Genomic DNA, 25,714 nt, shown 5'->3' on the forward strand with positions numbered 1-25,714 from the left:
AAATATATTGCTCAATAGAAAAGCCGATACAAAAATGGATGGTTAAAACGTATTATGATGAGCATACATGTCATCCTGTTGGGCGATGTGAGATAATAAGGAGTCCTGTGGTTGCTGACTTGTTTCTTGAAGACATAAGAAGAGATCCTGAGATGAGTGCTCCTGAAATCAAAGATGAGATGAAAAGGAGGTACAACATCATCATTACACCTTCACAGTCACAATCCGCAAGAAGGAGGGCATTTAGCAAGCTGCAAGATGAATGCAATGCCCAATTTTCAAGACTTCGAGACTATCAGTACCAACTAACCAAGTAAGTAAATACTTTGTGGAATTTAAATAGAAGGTTTAGATGAATGGTTATTAACGATTGCCTTTTACGTATAGGACAATGCCTGGTTCAACAGTGGAGATCAATACAAGAACTAGAGATGATGGTTTAGATGAATTTTATCAGATTTACATATGTTTCGAGCCGCTGAGGACGTCATGGAAGAAGAACTGTAGACCAATTATTGGGTTGGATGGGACATTCTTGAAGCACAATATCCAAGGAACATTGCTTACCGCTGTTGGAAGGGATCCTAACAATCAGATCTATCCTATAGCTTGGGCGGTAGTATCAGGGGAGAACCATGACAACTGGGAGTGGTTTATTCACAAGCTTAAGGTGGACTTGGATTTGGGGGATGGTGAAAACATTACCATGATTTCTGACATGCACACAAGCATAATTCATGGTATGGCATTGGAGTTACCAAAGGCAGAACACCGAGCTTGTGCTAGGCACATCTACGCCAATCTTAAAAAGGATCACAAATCAGACACCCTGAAGCCACTTTTCTGGAGAGTAGCTAGCAGTTACAATGAAGCTGACTTTCGGACTAACTTGGCTGCATTCAGGGAGATGGATCCGAGAGCTTGTGATGATCTGCTGAAGAAAGATCATCGGAAATGGTGTAGGGCTTTCTTCAGGGTTGGTTCTAGCTGTGGTGATACACACAACAATCACACAGAGTCATACAATAGGACATTGAAGAAGGCAAGGAAGAAACCTTTTGTGGAGATGTTGGAGCTGGTAAGAAGAGATGCGATGCAAAGGATTGCGAAAAGGTTTCAGATAGCTGAGAAGGAGACTGCAAAGTACACAAAGAAAGCAAGGAAAGAGGTGGAGAATTCATGTGATGAGGCTCAGAACTGTTACTCTCTTTCAAGTACAGGAGGAAAATATGAGATTCTGGAGTTTGGTACTCGATTTTGTGTGATATTGTCTAAGAGGGAGTGTGCATGTAGAAAGTGGGATTTAACCGGAATTCCTTGCCGCCATGCTGTTTGTGCAATCAGAGAGAACTGTCAAGAAGTTGAGGACTACATTTCTGATTATTATTTGACCGAAAAATGGAAGGATACTTATCGTAGAGGTTTAGCTCCGGTTAATGGAACTAAATTTTGGGAGGAGAGAGGAGGGAGAAAAATTTATGGACCGCCTTACAAGCGCCCTCCAGGAAGACCTAAGGGAAAAGCAAGGATCAAAGGTTTGCATGAATCACCAACTAAAAATAAGAAGAAGTTCAAAGTTGGTAGAAAAGGAAGAATAGCTCATTGTGGTTTATGTGGTGGGGCTGGACATAATTCAAGAAAATGTCCTAAAGAGGTATTTCCAATCAGTCCGGTCTTTACATGGCTGTATCATATATGTTTCATTTAGGTTTTAACTCTTTTTTTGACTTTCTTGGTAGTCTGACGAGAGCCGGGCAAAGAGAAGGAAGCTTAATGAAGAAGCTCGAAATGCAGCTCAACTTCAAGCTCAAGATGAAGCAGAAATGGAACTTGCAATGATCGCTCAAGAGGAAGCTGCACTAATGGGTCAAGAAGTTCAAGATGTTACTTCGACTGCACCATAAGGATCTCAACGCCATTGCTGTGTTTTGCTGATGAAAACAATGCGGTTAAAACTCTATCCTGTGTCACTTGTTGTTTTGTCCCTTTTTGAAGGTTTGTGACAAAGGATAGAGTATTCGGTTATGTATTATGGTCGATGCTTTTTGTGAAAATACTAATTCGATGTGGCTATGTCTTTTGTATTTGGTTCATGTTTCTGTGACAGTATGCATTGGGCTGTATTTGAATGATGTTTCTTTTAACTATGTATTTGGTTGAAGCAGGAATGACTAAGAAAAACTTTGATTCCACATCAAAGTTTGAACCATACCAACAAGGTCTTACAATCTTACAAAGCTTACAAACATAGACATAGTCAATATACCCAAATTCTGACAATTACTCTAACCAAACACACATGTTAATTTCACATCAGCCAAATATATAGGCTCCAACGACACATACAAGCAATCCAGCTAACAATGTGATGATCAAACGTTGCCTATAGATGACCTTTCCCGAATCTTCTAAATGCTTCTCCAGATCACTACGAAGTTCCACAATTGTTATCTGGAGTTGCTCTATCACTCTTTCCTTTTCACGATTTTCAGCTACAGCTTGAATTAAAGCATTTCGCGGCCACTCTTTCACCTCTTCTTGATCGACCCACTTAAAGTATTTGCAGTGGTCAGTTCCACCATCCTACAGAGATTGCAAAACACTAAAAACTTGCCAATTTCTAATCAATCGCCATAAAACACACACATACCTTGTACAATTGACATCCGAAAAACCTTCTGCCAGGATTTTTTTCAGTCTTTGATGTGAAGATCTTTGCTGGCAATCCACAATCACACTTCTTCACAATTCCAGAAGATCTACTCATACTAGATGAACCCGTGCTTAAATCCATCTCTATCCTGAAATCGACCTTGATGATGAAGACGATGTACTCCGAAGAACCCTTTAGGTAAAGGGTTAATTTTTTTTTTTTTAGGTTAAATCGTGAATGGAAATGAAGAATCGGGTATCGGGTTTGTTAGATTTTTAATTGAATCGGTTTGATCTAAATAAATTGGGTCCGATTTAATAAAAAAAATAACCGGGTCAAAATTTTTAATTGGGTCATAACGGAAGAATCGCCGCTTACCGGATTCCGCCGTACCGTACACCGGAACGGCACCGGAAGCAATGGTTATGGTGTTCTACACATAACCTCTATAAGTTTACCCATGTCCTTATGTAATATCGATAGTTTACGTAGCTAAGAGAACATATAATTTGTCTGTATGTGTGAGCATGTGTTGGAGCTTACTTCACGTAGCTGCGAAACATTTTTCCTTCAATATTAAGGCTGAAGTGTCATGCTCTGGAGAGAATCACCTTCTTCTTTTATTGTATTGATTTGATTATAAATATTTTATTGGGCAAAAGTTGACAAATTTTTTAACAGTTTTAAACCAAAAGAGAGTATTCAATTTTTAAAGTTTATAATTTACTAATTTTAATTCACCCGCGGAATTTTAATTTTTTTTTTCTATTAATTTAAATTCTTGAGCTTGAATATAATCATTCAAAATTTTTAGGGTAAATCTTTATAAATATATGTCATGTGATAATATTAAGAAAAATAAACGACATTGATGACTACTTCAAGATCTTTTATCATTAAGAGAGTTTATTTTTATTCATATTTCATTAAAACATTTTTAAAAAGCTTTGATGTTGATTGATTGTTGAGCTAATTGTATATATTATTTATGATTAGATGTTGATAATAACATAACATTATTCCGTATAAATTGGAATATACTAAATCTCATGAATATTGTTTAGTGTAAAGGTAAAATATAATATCATATCGTTATAACATCTTTACCGAGCTTGCTTTATTCATCGAAGTAATTGCAATGTACCATAAACGACCAATTCATGAATGTGCCTATCTTATCCCACTTTCCATGATTATATGGCAAAACGGTTAAACCCGACTTGGAATCTAATAATCTAATTTAATAATGTATGTCATTTATTTTTCTACAAACTCATTCGTTTCACACAATTAATGAGATATAAGAGATTTTAATTTAGTCATGTGTAATTGTGTATTATTATTTTTTCAAGTTTTACTAATTTATTTTCAAACAATTTTAACTATAATTCTTTCGTTATTATTGATGATGCACTCCTTTTGATATCTACTTTTTTACACCTTTTAATTTTATTTTTTCCTGTTTAAAATTTTATAAATACAATTACATAATTTTTTAAAATTCTACCATAATTTTAAATTTTACTTCCATTCTAAAACTCAGTAATACAAAATTACATAAAAAAAATATTCTACCATAAATTTAAATTTTATTTCCATTCTAAAACTCAATAATGTGTGAAGGTGAAACATCCTTTGTACTGCCGTCGCAAAACTTATCAGGTTGAATCCATAAGATTTAAAAATAGTGTTGGGCCTAGAGAATTTGGATGAAATAGTGCTTGGCTACAGACTTTAGATGAAATCTAGTAGACCAATTTCTCATTTGTATGACTGTTTAAAGGGCTTATTAGAATCTACAAGACCCACAAAATTAAAGAAGAAGTGGCTGATGTGGCAGCACCAGGAGTAAGGAAATGTAACTTTATATATATAGATTATCATTAATTAACTAGGAAAATTACAAAATATGTTTTTTCGTTTTTCTTTTAAAGCATAACTCGTTGTAAAATTATAATTTTTTTTCCTATTGAATAACTAAGTAATATTCTGCGCATATTTACACGCAGATTGTTATATAAATTAATTTAAATTTAGTTAATAATCATTAAAATATAACAAATTAACTTAAATGTCATTAACATTTTTTTACACTTTTATTTATTTAAATCATACAATATCAAAGTATATAACTTATTTGAATATAATCATATATATATATATTTCTTGAATTTATTTGTTTTGTTATTGTTCAACTATGATAATAATTTTCATTAGTACTTTTGAGCATTTGAGGTAAAAAGAAATTACTAATGATAGAAACAAATTTTACTTTGAGATTTAAATATCTAATTTAATTTATTCATATAAACGAACTAGAGAATTTTTTAGAAATATCCTTTATGAGATACTCTTTTTCAAAAATACGCATTTTTTTGAACATTTTAATTTTTGCTTTCTTTTACATAATTATAATATGTTAAATTAATTTCTAGAAATTTTGTTTTAGTTTTGGATTCTCTATTTTATATTTAGAGTATAGTTTTAAGGGGGTAGGGTTTAGTATTTGGGGTTTAGGTTTTAAAATTTAGTCGTCTTGTATATTAAAAGAGGATATTTTTAAATATGGTCAACTTGATGGGGTATTTTTGAAAAGTGACATAAAAAATGGATATTTTTAAAAAGTGACATGGAAAAACGGTATTTTTTAAAATGAACTAACACATAATCTAAAGTATTTAATAATTAAAAACTAAATTATTTTGAAAGTAAAAAATTTACATGTTTACTATAAAATCATATGAAGTGCAATCAAAGCTTTAAAGTACAGTTCTCAAAGATCACTTTTTAAAATATTTTTTTTTATATTCCCCTTAATTTAAGTTATATTACTAGGTTTAGTTATATTTTTTCATCATTGTGGTAAAGGCTAGATAGAAAATAAAATATCATATAAAAAAAAAATTTGTGAGAACATTGCATATTTTTAAGAATTAAATAAATATACATGAAGGTATACAAACTAATAAAACATCTAGAGTAAAGAATAAAGATGATTTCTATAGCTTGATTATGTTACTGTGAGATGGTTAGAACCAAAATTTTACTATAGTTGTCAAAATTTTATTATACATATTAGAATACATATTTATTTTAAATCAAAATAATATTAAAAACATAGAAGAAAAGAAAACATACATAAAACAAAGAAAAAAATAAAATTAAAAAAAATGTAAAATATTTATCAAAAAATATAATCAAAATCCTACAAGAATATCTTAATTGAGTTTTCAATCCCTACAACAACATTGAAAAAGAACAAAAAAAAAATATTTAGGATATGAGATATGGTGTAGGAGGATGTGATAATGGTTATTTATAGGATAAAAAGTTATGGAAGTTACATAGGTTTTAGAAAACTCTTAATTTATTATAAAGATATAAAGATATTTTAAGGGATAAGTACTAAAAGAGGACATAAAAGTGACTTATTGACTAAAACAGGAATTAAGAGTTTTGGGTTACTATAATAGCACACATTTTAAGTAAAAAGACGTTGGAGCATTTAGAATTAATTAAAATTACTAAACATGCCATTAAGAATTTTTAACCTAACGAAAATAAAATTAAGTAAATGAGATGGTTAAATAAAAGGAACAAAATCGAAGAAAGAAACTAAAAAGTCGATCTCTTGTTTGTGTATAGAGAGTGTGAGTGTCGATCTCTTGTTTGTGTATAGAGAGTGTCGATCTCTTGTTTGTAGGGGGTTGTCTACTGGTTGGGTAAGTAGGTGTGAATTTGGTTTTGCAAATCGAGAGTTTGTGAAGTAAGTAACGAACTTTGTTATTTGTAGGACTGTAATCAAGGGCCGGCGACGGGTAGGAGAACGGGGAGGAGGCGAAAATTGGCAAGCAACAGCGGCAACTTGTAGAATTAACCTGGGTTTGGAAGGCGGATTACGCGAGGGATTCAGATCTGGGCCGATATAAATTTACGGTTGCGATTCTGTGGTCGGGAGAAGTTACAACGATTTCGATAAGGTATGGTCATAGATCTGTCGGCTTGATATTGTTTATAAGTTGTGTGAAGAAGATATTGTTGGGTTGAAAGGTAAGTAAGTTTAAAAGTAGGGAAGTCCTCTATCCCCAATAGATGAAACCGTAATGTGGCGTAATCTGTTATAATGAGCTGTGATACGGAGAAGAAGTAATCCTCGCGTTTGATTTTGTGAGCCAAGTAGAAGATGTGGGGAGATGAAATTTAATAAAAAGTTTGAAAATGGCGGGGATATGATTGTTTGGTAGACTTGTTGAGTTTATGATGTATGTAATGGTAGAGTTGTGGTTAGTAAATAAAGGAGGAGTATATAGAAAATAGTGTTTTATATGTGTGCCCTAGCTGAATGAAAGTTTGACTTTTCCAGGAATGGGATCAAGTAATGAGGAGAAGAGGTACCCACCAAGACTTTATAAGGAAGGAAAATCTCCATTACAGAGAAGGAGCATGCATCATAACTGCATATTGAGCAGTTTTGTTTTTATGAAGGAGTGCATTGGGGAGAACGTGTACAATGACATTTGTGATAATTCTCAAGTAGGAGTCATCTTGAAGCTAGCAGATAGTGATTATGTTTGGTGGGCGAAGCTTGTGCATCACATATTAACACGACAGTTGGCTATAGACCGGAGATATGAGATGTGGGCATTGATAGAAAGGAGTCCAATTAGGTTTTCCCTATATGAATATGAAGACATTACAGGCCTCAATTGTGAAACAATAGATGAGGAGGATAAGGTAGTGGTTGATCACAGAGCATTTTGGGAAGAGCTAAAGGTCGATGGGGGGGGGTGGGACCAAACTGGTATGAGTTGGATGAAGCGCTGAAGGTTTGCAGGACTTGGGATCCAGAGAAGAGAAAGATGACTGGATTGTTGTTTGTGTTGCATGTTGGTATTTTGGGAATCGCGAGGTCAAGTAGGATTCCTTTGGAATATGCAAAAAGAGTTGTGGATGGAAATGCATTTGAACGATTTCCGTGGGGGCGGGTTGGGTTTTGGGAGCTAATTCAGTCTATCAAAATTGTTTCTTTTGAGAACAATGGTTATGCAATCCATGGATGTGTGCATGTGTTAATGATTTGGGCTTTGGATTGTTTGGTTAACCTTGGGAAAAAACATGGTAATAAAAGAGAAAGTGGTGATGATGAAGGGGAAGTCCCCCTTCTTAGCTGGGGTGGTGGCCGACCAAGGATTTCAGTTGCTGAGTTTCTAGCTAGAGAGAAACAGTTACATAAAAAGGTGTGTGTAGGAATGTGAAAGTTTTTTATAATTTGGTGGTAGTTAATGTTTTTTGTGATTTAATAGTCGTTTTCACTGGCTTTGCAGGTGCAAGTACATCATTTATCTATAAGACGGAAAGAGGAAATATATCCAATTTGGGCAGGGGAGAATGCGGTGTTTGGGGAAGGAGTAGGTGGAAACAAGTTGCTTGACAACCTGCTGCATGATATAATTGAGGGTTATGTTGATGAAAAACACTGGCATGAGGATAATGAAACGGTGGTTGTTGAGAAGAAGAGGATGGAGAAGAGGAAGCAACTTGCGTCTTCTTCAGATGATTTTGTGGACCCACCGCAACAGAAAGTTGGAAAAGTGAGTAAGGGCGGTAATAGGCAGTTTGAGCGGAAATCAAAAGGTGCGGCATTATCACCGATGGATAATCTGGCTGAGGATAGGGATGGAGAAAGTGAAACTTCAAGAAGTGGGAAAGGATCGATTTCGGATGTAATAAAACTGCTGTGTAGGTTGACAGCAAAAGTGGATACCATTGCTGAGCAACAAACCAATTTAGAAAAGAAAGTTGTAGACCTTGAGAGGGAAGTTGTCCAGCTGAAGGAGAGTAAGATTGGAAATAATGGGAAGGATGTCTTTAATAGCAATTATGGGAATAATGAGAGAAAGGTAGTGAATGATTGGGAGGTTGGTAATGAAGCGAACGATGGTTTTCAAGGGGAGGAATTGGCTAGAAGGACTAGAGATACTGGTGAGAATAAGGATGCTGTAGATACTGAGTCTACAACAGATGCTGGTAATCTATCTGGTGGCAAAGATGAGGTATGATGTCAAACGGTTTACAAAAAATAGTGGTTTAGCGTTGTTTTCAAATATTTTGTTTTTGTCTCTATTTTATTTTGTGTTTGTTTTATTTTTTTTGTCAAAGGTCTCAGTTTGGTTTCATAGGGTTTTGTTTTCTATGCAGACGTATGCTTAGTTGGTGGAGAAGTATGACAATTTGGAAGCTTGATTCATTTTCTTCGCAATAGGGGTTCCTTAATATTGTGTAGTTTCTGTTTTTATGTGTGAAAGCAGATTGTTAAGACTGAATATTATAACAATAAAGTTTACAATTTATGGTGCTACAAATTTTAGTCATAGTTTTTAAATCCCTTGGCGATAACACACATTCATGTCATAAATGTGTTGAAAATTGTTTGTTTTTAGTCAGGGCTTGTGCAGATGAAGCAAACCTCTCAGGATGAATATCCGATTACAAGTTGCGTGAGGAATCCAATGAAAAGGAAATCAAGACTATCGTTGACGAACATACGGCGGGAGGTAGCGCTAAGGCAACAAGAGGAGGAGCTCGATCAGAAAAAGTTAATGACTAGTTTGAAAGATCCTGCAGAGTTGTTGACGAAACATGTAGACACTGACGGAGATTCTCCTGTTGGTAGGCCAATGATTAAGAAAGTGGCATCTGTTTCAGAGAAGAAGAAAGTTGATTTTACTGGTTCAGGGCATGAAAAGGAAAAATACACTACAAACACAAGGAAGAAGGTCCAGATGCCATCAATGGACTCTCAGTTTTCTGATCCTATTGAGGTGCAAGCTAGGAAGAATATTGGACCAGCGATAAACCAATTTTATGTACTGTCTAAGCAGGGTGTATCAAATCCACCACTTTGTCCTCCTGAGAAATGTCGGCAGAGGAAACTGGCCTCAACACAACTACACCTGTATGTTGGCAGCTCTGTTGTAAAGCGTATTCTAAAAGGTAAAGTTTTGTCACCAGCACACTATGATCCCTTTGAGAAGGTAAGCGCATTGAAGGTTCAGAACTTAATGGAGTTCATTGACAAAGATTTGTAAGTATCCATTATTACTTCACATTTTTATGAACTTCTACATAACATTTCAGTAGAGTGGCTAACGATCGAACTACAAATGCAGGGAAGACATATTTGATTCATCAAACTCATCAGCCAACTTCTACCTGCCTATAATGACGCCAAAGGAGATGTGGCCTCCAAAAGATAAGCAGTACGGCTGGTTGAAGGATGCTGTAAGTGATCCCCAATTGATTATAAAGTGATTACAGCGTATTTATGTTTTCTAGTGTACTAATCTCTATAATATAATGTACTTTTCCCAGCATTTGTGCCCAATTATGCAGATGCTGAGAAAACGGTCGATGCAACCTATTTCGCCATTCTTATCAGATAGGATAACTTTCCTTGATCCTTGGTTTGTTAACCAATGGGCGCAAGATTACAAGCGGTTTGATACAGAGAAGAAATGGTTATGGCCTGACTGGTTTATAAAGGTCTACAATGGCCAATTTCCAAGTTATACACCCACTAACAAGCGATGGGTGGAGGATGTTGATATTATATACTTGGCACACAACATGAACAATGACCATTGGATGGCAGTTGAGGTTCATTTAATTAAGCGTCGGGTAAAGGTCTATGATAGCATTTGTAGTAAGTATAAAGACGAGGAAGTTGCTGAATCTTGCAAGCAGTACACACGTATGATTCCAGCGTTGATTCAAGCACTAGCCCCGCCAGATACGAAAAAACAATTAGGTGCTGCAGCCTTTTCATTCTACAGGATAAAAACGACACCTCAAAACTTTCAGACAGGGGATTGTGGTGTTTATGCTATTAAATTTATTGAGTGTCTAGCCATTGGTATAACTTTTGAAGAGTTATCGGATGCGGCGATGCCTGCAATTCGGTTAAAGCTTGCAGCAGAGGTTTATGATGAAGTCCCCGACGTAGATTGCTTCATACAGAAGTCTGATCCTAACCCACGTGGTTCCGAGACTGGGTGTGCGGAGTTCATCTCACAAACCAGGTTTCGTTGAAGGTTACTAATGGTTTCATATTTTTTGGGATACTATTAGGTGTCCAATTTTTTAATATAAAATTGTAAAATGCTAAGTTGCATCCAATTTTTACTCGTTTAGGTGATGGTCTTTAATTTACGTAGGTGAGTTGAGTAAATTCTCAGTGGAGCAAATCTCGACCTCCTTAATTTGATTAGACTTATATTGTAGCATTTGGTTTTACTTGGATATTGATATTGTGACATATTTACTACGTAATTAATTTTAAAGGTCAAAATCTACCCCCCCCTCCNCCCCCCGCCCACCTACTTGGCAGTCAAGCATAGAAAACACAAAATAGCAACAATGTTCAATATGAGATAAATATCTATTACTGAAAGAGATAAATCTCTATTACTGAAAGAGATAAAAACTTTGTGAAACGGTTTACATATTTAAGTTAAAGTCTAGATGGATTGTTTAGTACATGCTAAATATTTAATTACAAAATACATGTCGTTCGATTGTGACCAACATGTCCACAATTTGAACAAGCATGTGGCTTTCTTGGATGTTTCCATTGCATCGCAACTTCAAACGGCCCTTTAATTCTACATAACTTCGGCCTTCCTGACTGAGTCCGAACATATGGTGGTTTAACTGCTTTCTCTTTCACACTTTCAGGCAGCTGGCAAGATGTGTCTTTTGGCATTATAGACTTCGCATAACCAGGCCGTAGGTAATCAACGCGGAAGTAAGGATCACACTTGGAAATCCTTGAAACATTTGCTTTTTCTGCCGCTGCGATCGCGTGAAAGATTGACAACATTTACGGACGTCCCACTTCTAACTTCGTAGTGATGAGAATCTATCTCTTGAACTTGTAAAAAACTTGCCCGTCTAACCCGTTCCTTGAACCAGTAAGAGAAACATTTGCATTAGTTACTATAACGGACTCGAGTTATTGTGGCATTGTATATTCTGATTTATAAAACCCAAAACTGTAATAGCTTCTCAACTCCTTTAGTAAGAACTGTACTCATTTGGGCAGCTTCTACTCGGCATCTTGCAAACCATCTTGTCAGCATCGACCGTATCTCGTCTAGCAGTTGAACAATAGGAAACGATCTTGCTGGTCTTAAGACTTTATTCAGGGATTCTGCAATGTTCGTCGTTGTAATGTTATATCTATCACCAGGGAAGTGAACTCGGGACCACTTACTCACATCAGCACGCTGCAAATAGGCATATAGTTTTGGATTCATTTCTTCTATCTGTCCTAATAAAACATTGAAATCGGATAGCCTATACGCAGTTGCTGCCTTTTTCACCAACCCAAACGTTTCACTACCTCTGAATCTAAGCATTATATTTTTGTGGAGATGGTAGGTGCAAATCCCTCGGTTTGCTAGTGGATAATTTATGTCTACTGCTTTCCCGATTGATTTATGTCTATCCGATATAATGACAATTCCCTCATCATCAGGAATTACACAAGATAGTTGTGTAAAAAACCAGTCCCAAGAGTCATCGTTCTCAGTATCTACAATGGCAAAAGCTAATGGAAAAATGTTATAGTTGCCATCTTGGGTTGTCGCTAATAATAACGTTCCCAAATATTTCCCCTTCAAAAATGTTCCATCAACAACTATGACTTTACTCATAAATTAAACCCATCTATGCTTGCACCAAAGGCAATGAAAACAGATTTGAACCTATCATTTTCATCCACTTTTAACCTAGTCATTGTCCCCGGATTTGATCTCCTAATCCTATATAAATAAGCTGGTAATTCTGCATATCCATTTTCATAGCTCCCCCTCACTAATTCCCTGGCGCGCTTAAGTGTACGATGCCCTTTCCAATAGTCAACCTATATAGAGATTCAAGACACCGATGTCAAGACCATTTATGTTTTGCCTCCATATGTGACAACCTACTAAATAAATTACCATAAGTGACGACCTCCAAAATTAATTACCTTAAGTCCATAACGAAGATTTAACGCCTCTGCCACATGAACTGGCACTACACCAGCTGCAACACCCCCACGAAATCCTTGTAAAGTTCTCCCAGTACTTTTGGAGTTGCTTTTCTTTCACTTGCAGAACGTTCAATTACCGAACATGTATGCCAATTCTTATAAATTCGTACATGGAATGGGGGACACATACCAATGTTAGAAGCTCATCCTCCATTTACAACCGGGAACCCAACATTGCACAACATACAAATTAGGCCTTGACTCCTTCACGATGAAATCAAACTTTTGTAACACTGTTAAGATCTTCAATGTACGCTCCAATGCTTTTTTCGAATAGAATTTTTGCCCTACCGCTAAATCAAAATAACCCGTCCCTGTGTCTTCACATGTGTTTGGTTCCCCACAATTCTTCTTCCTCACTTCACCCTTCCTATCTTCACTACTACTTCCCCGAATTGCCTCTTCTTCCATGGCCTCCTCATCATCTTCTCCCTCTCCAACTCACTCTCCTACCAACTTATATGCTAACCCACATTCTTCATCACCTGAACTTGCCCCATCACTGTCATCGCAACAATCAAATCTGTATTGCTCGTCTTCCTCATCACCATTTTCACACCCAATTAACTCTCCTTCCTCCCTCCTATAATCTGTAGCTTTTCTTTTACCAGCCGCCTTCAATGCGTAGTACTCCTCTGTTTCTATATTCAATTGCTTATGCTCTTTTAAGTCTGCAACATCGACTTCCTCTCTCTCACAACCACTCACTCGTTTCTTTCCAGCCGCCTTCATCATGTAATACTCCACTGATTTTTTCTCCATTACCTCCTTTACTTCCATAAGATCTTCTTTTTGCCCTTTTCCTTCGATCTGAACACACATCCGTCGCACAGCTTCTGCTTTGCACTGTCGTATAAATCCTTCCAACTGTCGCCCATTACAAACAAACACCGGTGGAGTGTCTTCTGGCAACGAATCTGCCGCCTTCTTCCTTGAAAGTTTGTATGATAGTTGCAATTCAACACTCTTTCTTTCCAAACCAAAATCCTCATACACATTCCAAGAAAATCATCGTACGCCATTTCTCGTTTCGCACATAGAACCCTACTTCCTCTTTTCGCATCAACAAAAAAAAACCACCGTTTCTACCACAATTTCCACTCCCCACAAACTAGAGCGATCTCTACCATATTATCTACACTCTGTTCTCCCTTTCAATCACTATAACCCTTTTCCAATCCACTACATACGGTCCAAACATATCGGGTTGAAACTTGTTTCAATCCTCGAGACCACTAACTCTCCAAGGACTGATTCGTCTTTTCACTCCGGATTCGCCCTAACCTAATAGCCATGAAAGTCTATCATTTTTTGTAAAATCTACCAATCTTTCAATCCTTTAACATATCAAAACTAATTCTGCCACAACTACAATAAATCTACCACTTCTTAACTCACCTTAAATCTATCATTAGCTAAGAAATCTACCATAACATTCAAAAAATCTATCGCATAAGTCTATCATTAACCGGTAAACCTATTAAACCTTTCGTAAGTCTACTATAACTAAGGTTACTCTACCACACTAATGGAAAATCTATCGTTTAAATCTACTACACATTTCAAGTGTACCGTTATGGTATGTTATATCTCCTACTCAATTCTACCGCATCCACAAGTCTACCGTAATTACATAAAACTCTATCGCGTTATTCTACCGGGATTAGAAACTCTATCATGTAACTCTACCTACTAATTAGTCTACCATCAACTAGATAAAGTCTACGATGGAAACTTACCATTTCTACTTATCTCTATCACATAACTCTACTATTCTTTTCTAAGTCTACCGTTACTAGCTCCATACAGTTTTGCAGAAGCGGGAAATTTTCCCTCCAAAACTTACATACGTGGCATTTACATAAAATGGCATCCTTAGTTATTTCTTTTTTGCACCAACGTCCGTCCAAGGGCAACTTGGCCATTAAAAACCATACCCAATTTTTCACCAAACGAGTAATAACCCAACTTATATGTACTATTAGAGTCAACTTCCCATATTTTAATTACATAGGTACAAATAATGACATTAAAGAAGATTAAACATGAAAACATGTACAATAATGTCCCTCGTCTCCATTGCTACAAATGCAACGAGTAATATATTTATCTTTAACTTCGGCTAAGCATTGGTTGCTTCCGTCAGGACCACATGTTGTTCCCCAAATGTGTTCAACAAGTACACCCGGATGAACTTTCACCTCAACTATATTACAATAGATGGGAACTTTTTTATGTTAAAGAAGATAGAATGTTAAAGAAGACGTTCAACAACTATATTTCATCGAAAATAGAATGTTAAAGAACGTTATTTAAACAATTGTTAATACAATAGATAAGAACTTTTTTATGTATCACAAGAGTACTTTTTATTATTAATCAACATTGTTTCATATTACGCGAGTAAACCAATATAAATTAAAAACAAAGAGATTACAATTTACAAATCACCTCTTGCACGGTTCATAATCAAGAACATGAAAACACAAGAAACCACAAACACAGTGTAGCAGACCTCACGATAAAACTTATTGATAATTATTTACTTCAAACAATTTGTTAGAAACGATGTTACAAATGTTCCAATATTAAGAAATTTTCAACTAAGGTATCACAATTTTAAAACGGAATCTTTCTAAGTCGAAACCCAAGGGCTTACCCTCCAACTCCATGGAATCGAAAGCCTAAAAGAGAGAGAGAGCATCTGAGCGAGAATATAAGACGAGAACCAATGTTATCGCCGGGACGACGAAAACTCTCTCAGCTCCCTATCGATTGCTGCTTTTTCAGTCACCAATTTAGTAGCTTGAAAGGAGGAGTGTCTCTTGGTGAATGTTGAGAGAGGGAAACAGAGTTTGATCTTTGAAACCCGAAACATCACCTTCCGACAAGATACATAACACAAACCCTGACGTTGTTGTTGATGGTGAGCGAACTAAGATGTATCAAGTTTTTCTATGATATTGATAGTGAAGATGACAGGGACCGTTGGCAGATATGTATAGAGTGAAATCGGGTAAAATGTCATCAAAAATTTTGATGGTGCGATTTCATTGAAAAAAAAAACCTTCAAATTTTCTTTTGATAAAATGTATATCCATTTCTTATTGATTTTTCAACCTAATCGTAATTTTTTTTTTACTTTCTCATTTATATATATACATATAGTTGTGTACGTAGGAATTAATTTATTATGAGTATCTAAGTCTAGGTCATGATGGTTCTCTGTTTTGTAGCATCACAGCAATAAGAAGCAAAAGCAGCGAAAAGAAGATCACACTTAACGAGTTATAGATCCATGGCATTCCCAAGGGCTTACATGAAAGTGAGGAAAAGAAAAAGCATAGGTTCGAGCACAATACATCGCCTTTGCTTTTTTTCTTTCACAACAAGTTTTATAAGTTTGATGTGTTGGTTCAACAACAAAAAACTCTTATCCTCGTCAAAATCACAACTTGGTACCTTTTTTGACAAATTTTCTTTTCCATTTCCTTTACTTCTTTTGTTTTCTCTCTAAGTATTTATATTTGTGTCAATTAAATTTACAAACAGAAGCTTATTTGCTATCTAACATAAGTATGCCGACTGCTCGCAATGTTGTATGTTTATCTTCATGAAAATACATGAAAATTCAACAAAGTAGTTTTTTTTACTGGGTATATAGGGTATTGTATGAAGGAAGGCTGAATATCTTATTCCATGTGAGTATTACATTATATATAGGATGTACAAAGGTAATTAGGTTAAGATAAATGACTCCCCTATCCTTTCTATATATACATCACCTACACGCCCCCTCAAGATGGAGGGGCTTTAGTGACTCCAATCTTGGAGACCAATTCTTGAAAACGAGGTCGAGAAAGAGCCTTGGTGAGTGGATCAGCCAATTGATCATGTGTAGAGACGTGTGTAACACGCAACGTACCAGCTTGAACATTGTCCCGTATGAAATGGTAGTCTAGCGCAAGATGCTTCATTCGTGAGTGAAAAATAGGATTCGCCGCGAGATGTGTAGCTCCAATATTATCACAGTATATGACTGGCACCTCGGGTATGACCACACCAAGTTCAGTTAGAAGAGAGGATAGCCAACGGATCTCAGACGCTGTGTTCGCAACAGCCCGATACTCGGCTTCCGTGGATGAGCGAGCAACGCCTGTTTGTTTCCATGAGGACCACGAGATCGGACTTCCCCCAAGGTAAATGACATAAGCGTTTGTGGAGACAAACGTGTCGGTGTCCCCTGTCCAATCTGCATCGGAAAAACCACGGAGAGTGAATCCATGAAGAGAGAACGGTGTATTGGCACGAAGAAGGATGCCGTGAGATTGTGTGCCGGCCAAGTAACGTAGAACCCGTTTCACCGCACACCAATGAACATTGGTTGGTTGGTGTAAGAATTGTGACAGGCGATTCACGGCAAAAGCAATATCCGGCCGTGTGAAAGAAAGGTATTGCAAACTACCAAGCACGACACGGTACTCACGAGGATCAGAAAGAAGCATGCCACTGTGGAGACTCAATTTCGGATGGGGGGACATTGGCGTAGAGACCGGTTTCGCATTGAGCATTCTCGTCTTGATGAGTAAGTCGACAATGTACTTTTCTTGCATAAGATGAAGACCCGCCGAAGTTCTTGTAGCTTCGACACCCAAAAAATACTTCAGTTCACCAAGGTTCTTCAGAGAGAATCGATCACCAATCATGCGAATGAAATTAGCAAGCAATGTAGTGTTGCTACCTGTGATCAACATATCATCAACGTACACCAAAATATAAACAGTTTCACGACCCTCATGCTTGATGAACAATGAAGTGTCCGCAACCGAATTTTTAAAAACAAGATGAAGGAGATAGTGTCTCAATTCCTGGTACCAAGCTCGTGGGGCTTGTTTGAGACCGTAGAAAGCCTTTTTTAAACGACATACGTGGTGTGGATGATCAGGATCAATAAAGCCCGGCGGTTGTGTGACATACACCTCATCATGTAAACGACCTTGAAGAAACACATTGTTTACATCAACTTGTCGAACATGCCAACCTTTGTTAACCGCAACTTGTAGAACAGAACGAACCGTAGTGGACTTGATAACGGGACTGAACGTATCAGTGTAGTCTCGACCAGGTTGTTGATGAAAACCACGAGCCACAAGCCTCGCTTTATACCTATCAATGGAACCATCAGCTAAATACTTAATAGTAAAGATCCACTTACACCCAACAATATTTTTGGCTTGAGTCGGAGGCACCAACTCATGAGTTCCATTTCTTATTTGTGCATTTATCTCCTCACACATGGCATTACGCCACTTAGGATCACGCAACGCTTCAGCCACCGTCTTCGGTATTGATGGTTTGGGTGTGGTAAAGTGGGCATATTTTTTGTTGGGTTTGACAATATTGTTTTTAGCACGGGTACGCATGGCATGGTTATTTGGAGGTGGAGGCGAAGGAGATGGAGAAGGACTTTGCAAGTGTGTTGTGTTGGTGGTGGATGGCGATGTCGTGGGGATAGGAGACGATGAGTTTGGTGACGAGGCTGTTGGGCTGTGTAATGGATTTGAGCCTGGTATTGATGTTGGGCTTGATGGTGATGGTGGTAGGATTGGATGTGGTGAAGACGATGACGTCGACGTTGCGGGTGATGGTTGCGGTGATGGCGGAGGAGTAGGCGTTGGAAGCGGTGATAGTGGAACCGGCGAATGAGGATCCACGGGGGAGTCCGGCACATGAGCTTGCACGAGTGAACGAATCGGAACTATCGTTGATGCAGGGTGAGAAGCTACCTCTGAGGAGTGTTGGACGGTCGATACGGGGGATGAGTCACGACGTGACGGTGAAGCAGCAAACGGAAAGACATATTCAACAAAGTGGACATGCCGTGATGTGTAAACCCGACCAGAGAGTGGATCCAAGCACAAGTATGCACTTTGAGTAAGAGAATACCCCAAGAAGACACACGGTAAGGAACGAGCATCAAGTTTATGTGACGTGTACGAACGCAACCAAGGAAAACACAAACAACCATATATCCGGAGCTTATGATAATTTGGTACGTCACCAAACAACTTATGAAACGGAGAGGTATGATTCAAAACCGGAGTAATCATGCGATTAATGAGGTAAACAGGAGCGGAGAAAGCATAACTCCAGTAAACAGTAGGCATCGAAGTAGTGCTAAGAAGTGCAAGACCTGTTTCAACTATGTGTCGGTGCTTTCGTTCCGATATCCCATTGTGCTCTGGACTGTGTGGTGGTGTAGTAAAGTGACTGATCCCACGTAGAGCCAAGAACGACCGTAACACGATAAACTCCCCTCCGTTGTCAGAGTACAACGTACCAACTCTTTGCTTGAATCGATTTTCGACCAACGGCACAAAGGACATGAATATGTCTTTAACTTGAGATTTGAGCTTCATCGGATAGAGCCAGGTATAACGCGTATAATGATCAACCAACACCAAATAATATTTAAAACCATCAATGGACACAACCGGTGACGTCCACACATCACTATAGATGTATTGGAGAGGATGATGAGACGTAATGGTATTAACGTGAAACGGTAGTTTATGACTCTTATTGATGAAGCAATCAGAACATGACAAAGGAGGTTGCAGAGATGTTGAAACAGGTAAAGAAAACTTGGAAACTAATGTTTTTAAAACAGGTAACGCCGGGTGACCGAGTCTTGCGTGCCAAGAAAGAAGATCCGGTTTGGTTGATGGTGAAGCAAACAACGAGACCGGTGATGCAATATTGACAGGCCACTCGTACAGCTCGTTTCTAGTCCCCCCTTGGAGCAAGCGGACCCCCGTTGCAAGATCCTTCACCTGAAATTGGTCGGGTGAAAATTTCACCGTAACTTGATTAACATTACACAGGCGATAAACCAATATTAAGTTCTTTTTAATGTCAGGAACATAAAGAACATCGTTCAAGGATATATCACATGAGGAGGTGGGAAGAAAAATTGAACCAGTTTGTGTAATAGGGAGTGTAGACCCATCAGCAATGGTGATATCCTCTCCTCCATTGTAAGGTTGGTGAAGAGCTAAGTTGTTGAGATCCGATGTGACATGATGCATCGCACCGCTATCAAGAATCTAAGGATGAACATCATAACCGGACCCGGTGACAAGATTTGCCCGTGGTTGCCAAGGAGCATAAGCACGAGGGTGGCTTGTAAAACCGCCTTGATGAAGCTGAGAGCAGGTTCGAGCACTATGACCATGAATGCCACAGATCTGGCATCTACCTTGATAGCCACGGGACATGCCATTGTTCGGACGAGACACACCAGTCTGGTTGGGAGTCGAGTAGTTGGACCGGTATTGTTGCTTGTTGCGTAGCTGATTGCGATTACCAAAGCCACCAGAGGAACCACCACGAAAATTGACCGCATTGGCAGTGGCTGGGAAGGACGGTGGAGAAGTAGCGGCAATGGTCTGGAGTTTAACCTCATGGTGTAGAAGTTTTTCGTAAACTTCAGGGAGAGTTGGTGTTTTCTCCCTACCCTCAAGTTTAGGGCTGGGCAAAATATCCGAACCCAAAAATTAACCCGAACCCGATTAAAAATACCTAATCCGAACCCGAATCCGAACCCGAATCCAAACTTTAAAAATATCCAATTGGATGCTTTTTATAAATGAAATGGGTACCCGAACCCGATTGGGTATATCCGAACACCCCAACAAATACCCGAAACTATCCAAAGTTATATATATTTAACAATAGGTTGAGTTAATTTACAAGTTTTGCAAATAATTTTATAATCACTATTACAACTTACTAGATAAATTAGTTTTCATTTTTAAATATATCAATTTTCATATGTTAATTTAGATAGATTATATAGATTTAATTTTGAATTCGATGTTGTAAGAAGTCAAAAATTATCCGCTTGTGAATTTGATATTTTGTTATTTAGAATTATCCTTTTCTTTTAATGAATTCAATTTGGTTTGATAACTTTGATTTTTATTTATTTATTTATGATTATAATCATTTTTAATGAATTTGGATTGATTTAGGGATCTTTTATTTTGGTTTGGATTAAAAAATTACAAATCCGATCCGAACTCGAAATATAATTTAAGACTTTGGGTGAAACCCGAAAATACTTAAACCCGATGGGTGTTTACCCGAACCCGACCCGAAATCTAAAAATATCTGAATGGGTCTTATGTTTCTAAACCCGAAAACCCAAAAACCCGAAATACCCGACCCGAAACCCGAAAGGGTACCCGAATGCCCACCCCTACTCAAGTTGATAAATCACCGTTTTAAAGTCATCAGTCAACCCACGCAGAACAGCCTCAACTTGATCTTCATGAGCCATGGCAGCACCCAACACCGCAAGCTTATCAAACCGCATTGTAAGACCAAGGAAATAGTGATCCACCAGTTTGGTACCTTTCTTCCACGCCTGGATCTGGTGACGGATCTGTTGAATGTGACTGCGACTTGGTGCAGCATAGGTGTTGGTGAGTGTAGTCCATATCTCGGCGGACGTGGTAGCTCGGGAAAGGAGAGGTTGGACAGTGGTGACAATGGTGCCTAGAAGAGAGCTGTAGAGCAAGCGATCCTGATGTTTCCACAACGTGTAGTCAGGATTGGTAGTCGTTACACTGTCGGTAGTAACGGTAGGAGGTGGTACAATGACAGATCCATCGATGTAACCTGCGAGATCATATCCATCAAGGAGAGCATGAACCTGGCGGCTCCACATGATGAAGTTGGAAGCAGTGAGTTTCGTGACGTTAGATATATTAACGCTAAGGAGTTGAGGAGTATTGACAATAGCAATAGTCTCACTCGTGGCCGACATTGTTAACAGAGGACGACGGCAGAAACAAAAAAATTTGTGTTGTGTATTAGGTATAGATCGTAAGCTCTAATACCATGTATGAAGGAAGGCTGAATATCTTATTCCATGTGAGTATTACAATATATATAGGATGTACAAAGGTAATTAGGTTAAGATAAATGACTCCCCTATCCTTTCTATATATACATCACCTACAGGTATTATATGTTCTCACTCTCTTAAAAAGAATTAATGATATGTATAAGCGAAATCAATCTAATTAAGATCACACAGCGGAAGTAAATTATTACCGTATATTTTAACGTGTTACCTTGTAGCTAATATTGGAATATTGATTGGTTTTATTAAAGATCATTTCGATCTAAGACACCTAAAATATGTCTGATGTAAAGAAAGCTAGTGACAAAGTTGTCAAGAAAACATAATTTGGAAAAGATTTTATTGATTATTATCAATTTCCATAAGGCTCTTTATATACACAAAACTATATCCTTAAATGATATATATATAAATCTTCTTAAATATATGCAATCAAATCACATATTAAGTGATTAAGATTTCTCTTTGATTCCTAAGATAAGAGATATGATTTGATTACCAAATCATCTCCTACAATATTCTAACACCCTCCTTCAAATTGGAGCATGCTGTTGCAAATGTCCAACTTGAACTTGATCATGTCCTCATCTTCACATCTCGGTTTTGGTATTCATCACGGTGTTATACTCCACCGCTGAGTCATTTCGGTTTTTCTTGATGTCACAACACAAGAGTTGTGTGTGACACAAGGATTCCTTCTAGTCGTGTTGGATTCCTTCAAGTCGTGTTCTTGTTTTTCGGGTTCGTCGATACATTCTTCATGTCCATCTTCTTGGACTCCATTGTCGTTTTTTTTTCATCATCAGATCTGGGGCACCATTTGATTGAACTTGAGTAATAGTGGCTCATGAGTTCTCCGTCGTGGCATTACGCTGGTGCCATTGTTTTCGTTGTCGTCGTCTTCATCATCATCTTCGTCTTTGATGGTCATCATAATCGATCCATAAAGATCGACCTGCTCTGATACCATGTCAAGAAAACATAATTTGGAAAAGGTTTTCTTGATTATTATCAATTTCCATAAGGCTCTTTATATACACAAAGCTATATCCTTAAATGATATATATAAATATTCCTAAATATATGCAATCAAATCACATATTAAGTGATTAAGATTTCTCTTTGATTCCCAAGCTAAGAGATATGATTTGATTACCAAATCATCTCCTACAATATTCCAACAATAATATTGATGCATGCATTGTAGATTTTGTTCTCTTTGTAAGAGAGAGAGAGAGAGAGAGAGAGAGAGAGAGAGAGAGAGAGAGAGAGAGAGAGAGAGAGAGAGAGAGAGAGAGAGAGAGAGAGAGAGAGAGAGAGAGAGAGAGAGAGAGAGAGAGAGAGAGAGAGAGAGAGAGAGAGAGAGAGAGAGAGAGAGAGAGAGAGAGAGAGAGAGAGAGAGAGAGAGAGAGAGAGAGAGAGAGAGAGAGAGAGAGAGAGAGAGAGAGAGAGAGAGAGAGAGAGAGAGAGAGAGAGAGAGAGAGAGAGAGAGAGAGAGAGAGAGAGAGAGAGAGAGAGAGAGAGAGAGAGAGAGAGAGAGAGAGAGAGAGAGAGAGAGAGAGAGAGAGAGAGAGAGAGAGAGAGAGAGAGAGAGAGAGAGAGAGAGAGAGAGAGAGAGAGAGAGAGAGAGAGAGAGAGAGAGAGATTTACACTTTTACACTTTGTTAGGATTTGATTTTTACTTCTTTCAACTACTCATTCAGTTTCAATTCTGTATTCTATTACTTTAATCCCTTTTTCAGTTCAATGCAATTCTCATTTGTTTGTGTTTTTATGTTGTATTAGGGATGGGTTAGGTTAGTGAGTGTTCTTAATCGATTAGAATGTTTTAGGAGAGAGAGAGACGTGCCCACTAATCAATTAATCACAAGTCAATTAATCAATTAAGACGTGCCCACTAATCAATTAATCACAAGTCGTCCAAGTTTGGTTCGCACTTGGCAAATTTCCATTTTTGGGATATTCCAAAAAAAATTGAAAATAATGTCTGTATTGAACTTTCGAGTAAACGTATCATTTCTATTTCAATATCCAGAAAATTATGTAGAAATACTACTTTTTTATTTACTTTTCTCATAGTTTTTACTTTTTATGTTTTATTATAAGTATGGGATGAGAACTCAATTTTATGAAAAGCATCCAAGCTAAGAGAGAATTTGGAGGTTTAGATCGGTATAGTTGCTGAGGGCTTGAGTATTTAGAAGCAGAGTTCCATGTGTGTTCTCGTGTGTAAGGTAAAAGTCGGAGTTTTAATATGAACAAGGGCTTGAAGAAAGATTGATCTTATTCTATTTTATATACTAGGATGTCGGTCTGTGCGTCACTGCACGGGAAAGTGAAAACTTAAAATGACTAACAATGTTAATTTTACATTTTGAATGAAACATTTATGGTAATTTTTTAACTGTATAGTATAAAATTTAGAAATAATGACTTAGATCAATCAACCAAATTAGTTAAATAATTTTTTTTGTTGTATATATAAAAATCGATTCAGTAACAATAAAAGAATAATGTTAAAGATATATGAATCAAGGCTTGCTGAATCATACTCATATAACCAATTTTGAAAGATTTTCACATAAAACAAAATTTAAATCATATGCTATCGAAATATACAAAAAATAATAAAAGAAGCAGGGAGAAATAGCTCATAGCTGCAAGTCTGCAACCAACCAAATTGACTAAAAAGATAAATCATGAAAAATTAGAAATCAAAATCAGTTACCTAAATTAATACTTGGAAGATATGATCGATGTGGGTATTAGATGGAAAATGACACCAAACAAAAGTTAGATAAATAAATCAATAAATAAAACAATCCAAATTTTAATAAAGATGAGTGAATCAATGTTGATTAATAAATTGAAAAAAATAATACTCCGAATTTTTAAATTTGAAGGTGTTATCAAAGAACAAAAAGTCTTTTCAAAGTCCACAAAAATCTATATATATATATATATAATAAAGAGGTGTGAAACAAAAATGTGCAAAACAAACAAGTGTGAACATTGAAAGCTGAGAGTACGATGAAGAAGCACAATTGTTGGATCAAAACGTTTTAACTTTTGAGATTATTAACAAATCTAAACAGTTAGATGAGATAATAAAAACAATCTCATCCGTTAGATTTAAATTGATCCTTAAAAGTGGGTTTGCTATAATACATAAACATATAAATCTATGAAAAATTAGAAATCACAATCAATTACCTAGATTAATACTTGGAAGAGATGATTGATGCGGTATAAATGGAAATCGACATCAAACAAAAGTTAAATGATGAAATCAATAAATAAAACAATCCAAAATATTAACGAATATGAGTGAATCAATGTTGATTAATAAATGAAAGAAAATAATACTCATAATTTTTAAAACTTGGAGATGTGAAAAATACTAACAAAAACAAAAACTCTTTTCAAAGTCCATAAAAATCTGTATATATATATAAATAAAGAGGTGTGAAAACAAAAAGGTATGAAAATAAAAGGTGTGAATCAAAAAGGTGTGAAAGATAGGGGTAGGACAAAGAAACACAACTGTTGGATCAAAATATTGCAACTTTTGAGATCATTAACAAATCTAAAACGTTAGATGAGACAATAAAAACAATCTCATCCGTTAGATTTAAATTGACTCTTAAAAGTGGTTTTGCTATTATATATAAAAATGTTTTAAAAATACACTCCAATAAATCAATTCTTTGATTTTATTTATTAACTTGTAAGTTTAAAATTAAAATAATATTCAGAAAACAATAAAATAGAAACTTGTTTTAATAGTCCATAAAAATCTATATATAATAAACAAAGAGGTGTAAATTACATAGTTGTAAAACATAAAGGTGTGAAACAAAAAGGTGTAAAAATTAATAGGTGCAATGTTTGAAAGATGGGGGCACGACGAAGAAACACGATCATTGGAAAAAAAATTGCAACTGTTGGGATCATTAATAATTATAAACCTTTAGATGATATTGTAACACCCGCAAACCATTTTTTGGTATTTTGGTGAGGGTGTCGATCGACACCACAG

General features: G+C 36.8%; 4 protein-coding genes across 4 annotated transcripts in view; 1 reads left to right on the forward strand and 3 right to left on the reverse strand.

The window, feature by feature from the left end:
- LOC104748590 overlaps positions 1 to 1,904 on the forward strand; it is a 3,763-nt gene extending 1,859 nt beyond the window's left edge. Inside the window, exons 3-5 of the mRNA XM_019236758.1 lie at positions 19 to 313; positions 388 to 1,654; positions 1,740 to 1,904. Of these exons, the coding sequence (XP_019092303.1) occupies positions 19 to 313; positions 388 to 1,654; positions 1,740 to 1,904 (1,727 nt within the window). The remainder of the gene's footprint in view (positions 1 to 18; positions 314 to 387; positions 1,655 to 1,739) is intronic.
- LOC104748591 (uncharacterized protein At1g43920, Chloroplastic-like) lies at positions 2,314 to 2,794 on the reverse strand. Its single transcript, XM_019236759.1, has 2 exons — positions 2,651 to 2,794; positions 2,314 to 2,583 (listed from the first exon to the last, which is right to left on the reverse strand). The coding sequence occupies exons 1-2, from the start codon at positions 2,792 to 2,794 to the stop codon at positions 2,314 to 2,316; spliced, it is 414 nt and encodes a 137-aa protein (XP_019092304.1).
- On the reverse strand, positions 11,689 to 13,157 carry LOC104748592. Its single transcript, XM_010470207.1, has 4 exons — positions 12,905 to 13,157; positions 12,684 to 12,739; positions 12,392 to 12,575; positions 11,689 to 12,245 (listed from the first exon to the last, which is right to left on the reverse strand). Exons 1-4 carry the CDS (start codon positions 13,155 to 13,157, stop codon positions 11,689 to 11,691), a joined length of 1,050 nt encoding a protein of 349 aa, XP_010468509.1.
- Positions 19,853 to 21,576, reverse strand: LOC104748593. The gene is made up of 3 exons (XM_010470208.1): positions 21,061 to 21,576; positions 20,969 to 21,006; positions 19,853 to 20,276 (listed from the first exon to the last, which is right to left on the reverse strand). The coding sequence occupies exons 1-3, from the start codon at positions 21,574 to 21,576 to the stop codon at positions 19,853 to 19,855; spliced, it is 978 nt and encodes a 325-aa protein (XP_010468510.1).

The sequence above is a fragment of the Camelina sativa genome, chromosome 15 (assembly GCF_000633955.1).
Source record: "Camelina sativa cultivar DH55 chromosome 15, Cs, whole genome shotgun sequence".
Taxonomy (NCBI): Eukaryota; Viridiplantae; Streptophyta; class Magnoliopsida; order Brassicales; family Brassicaceae; genus Camelina; species Camelina sativa.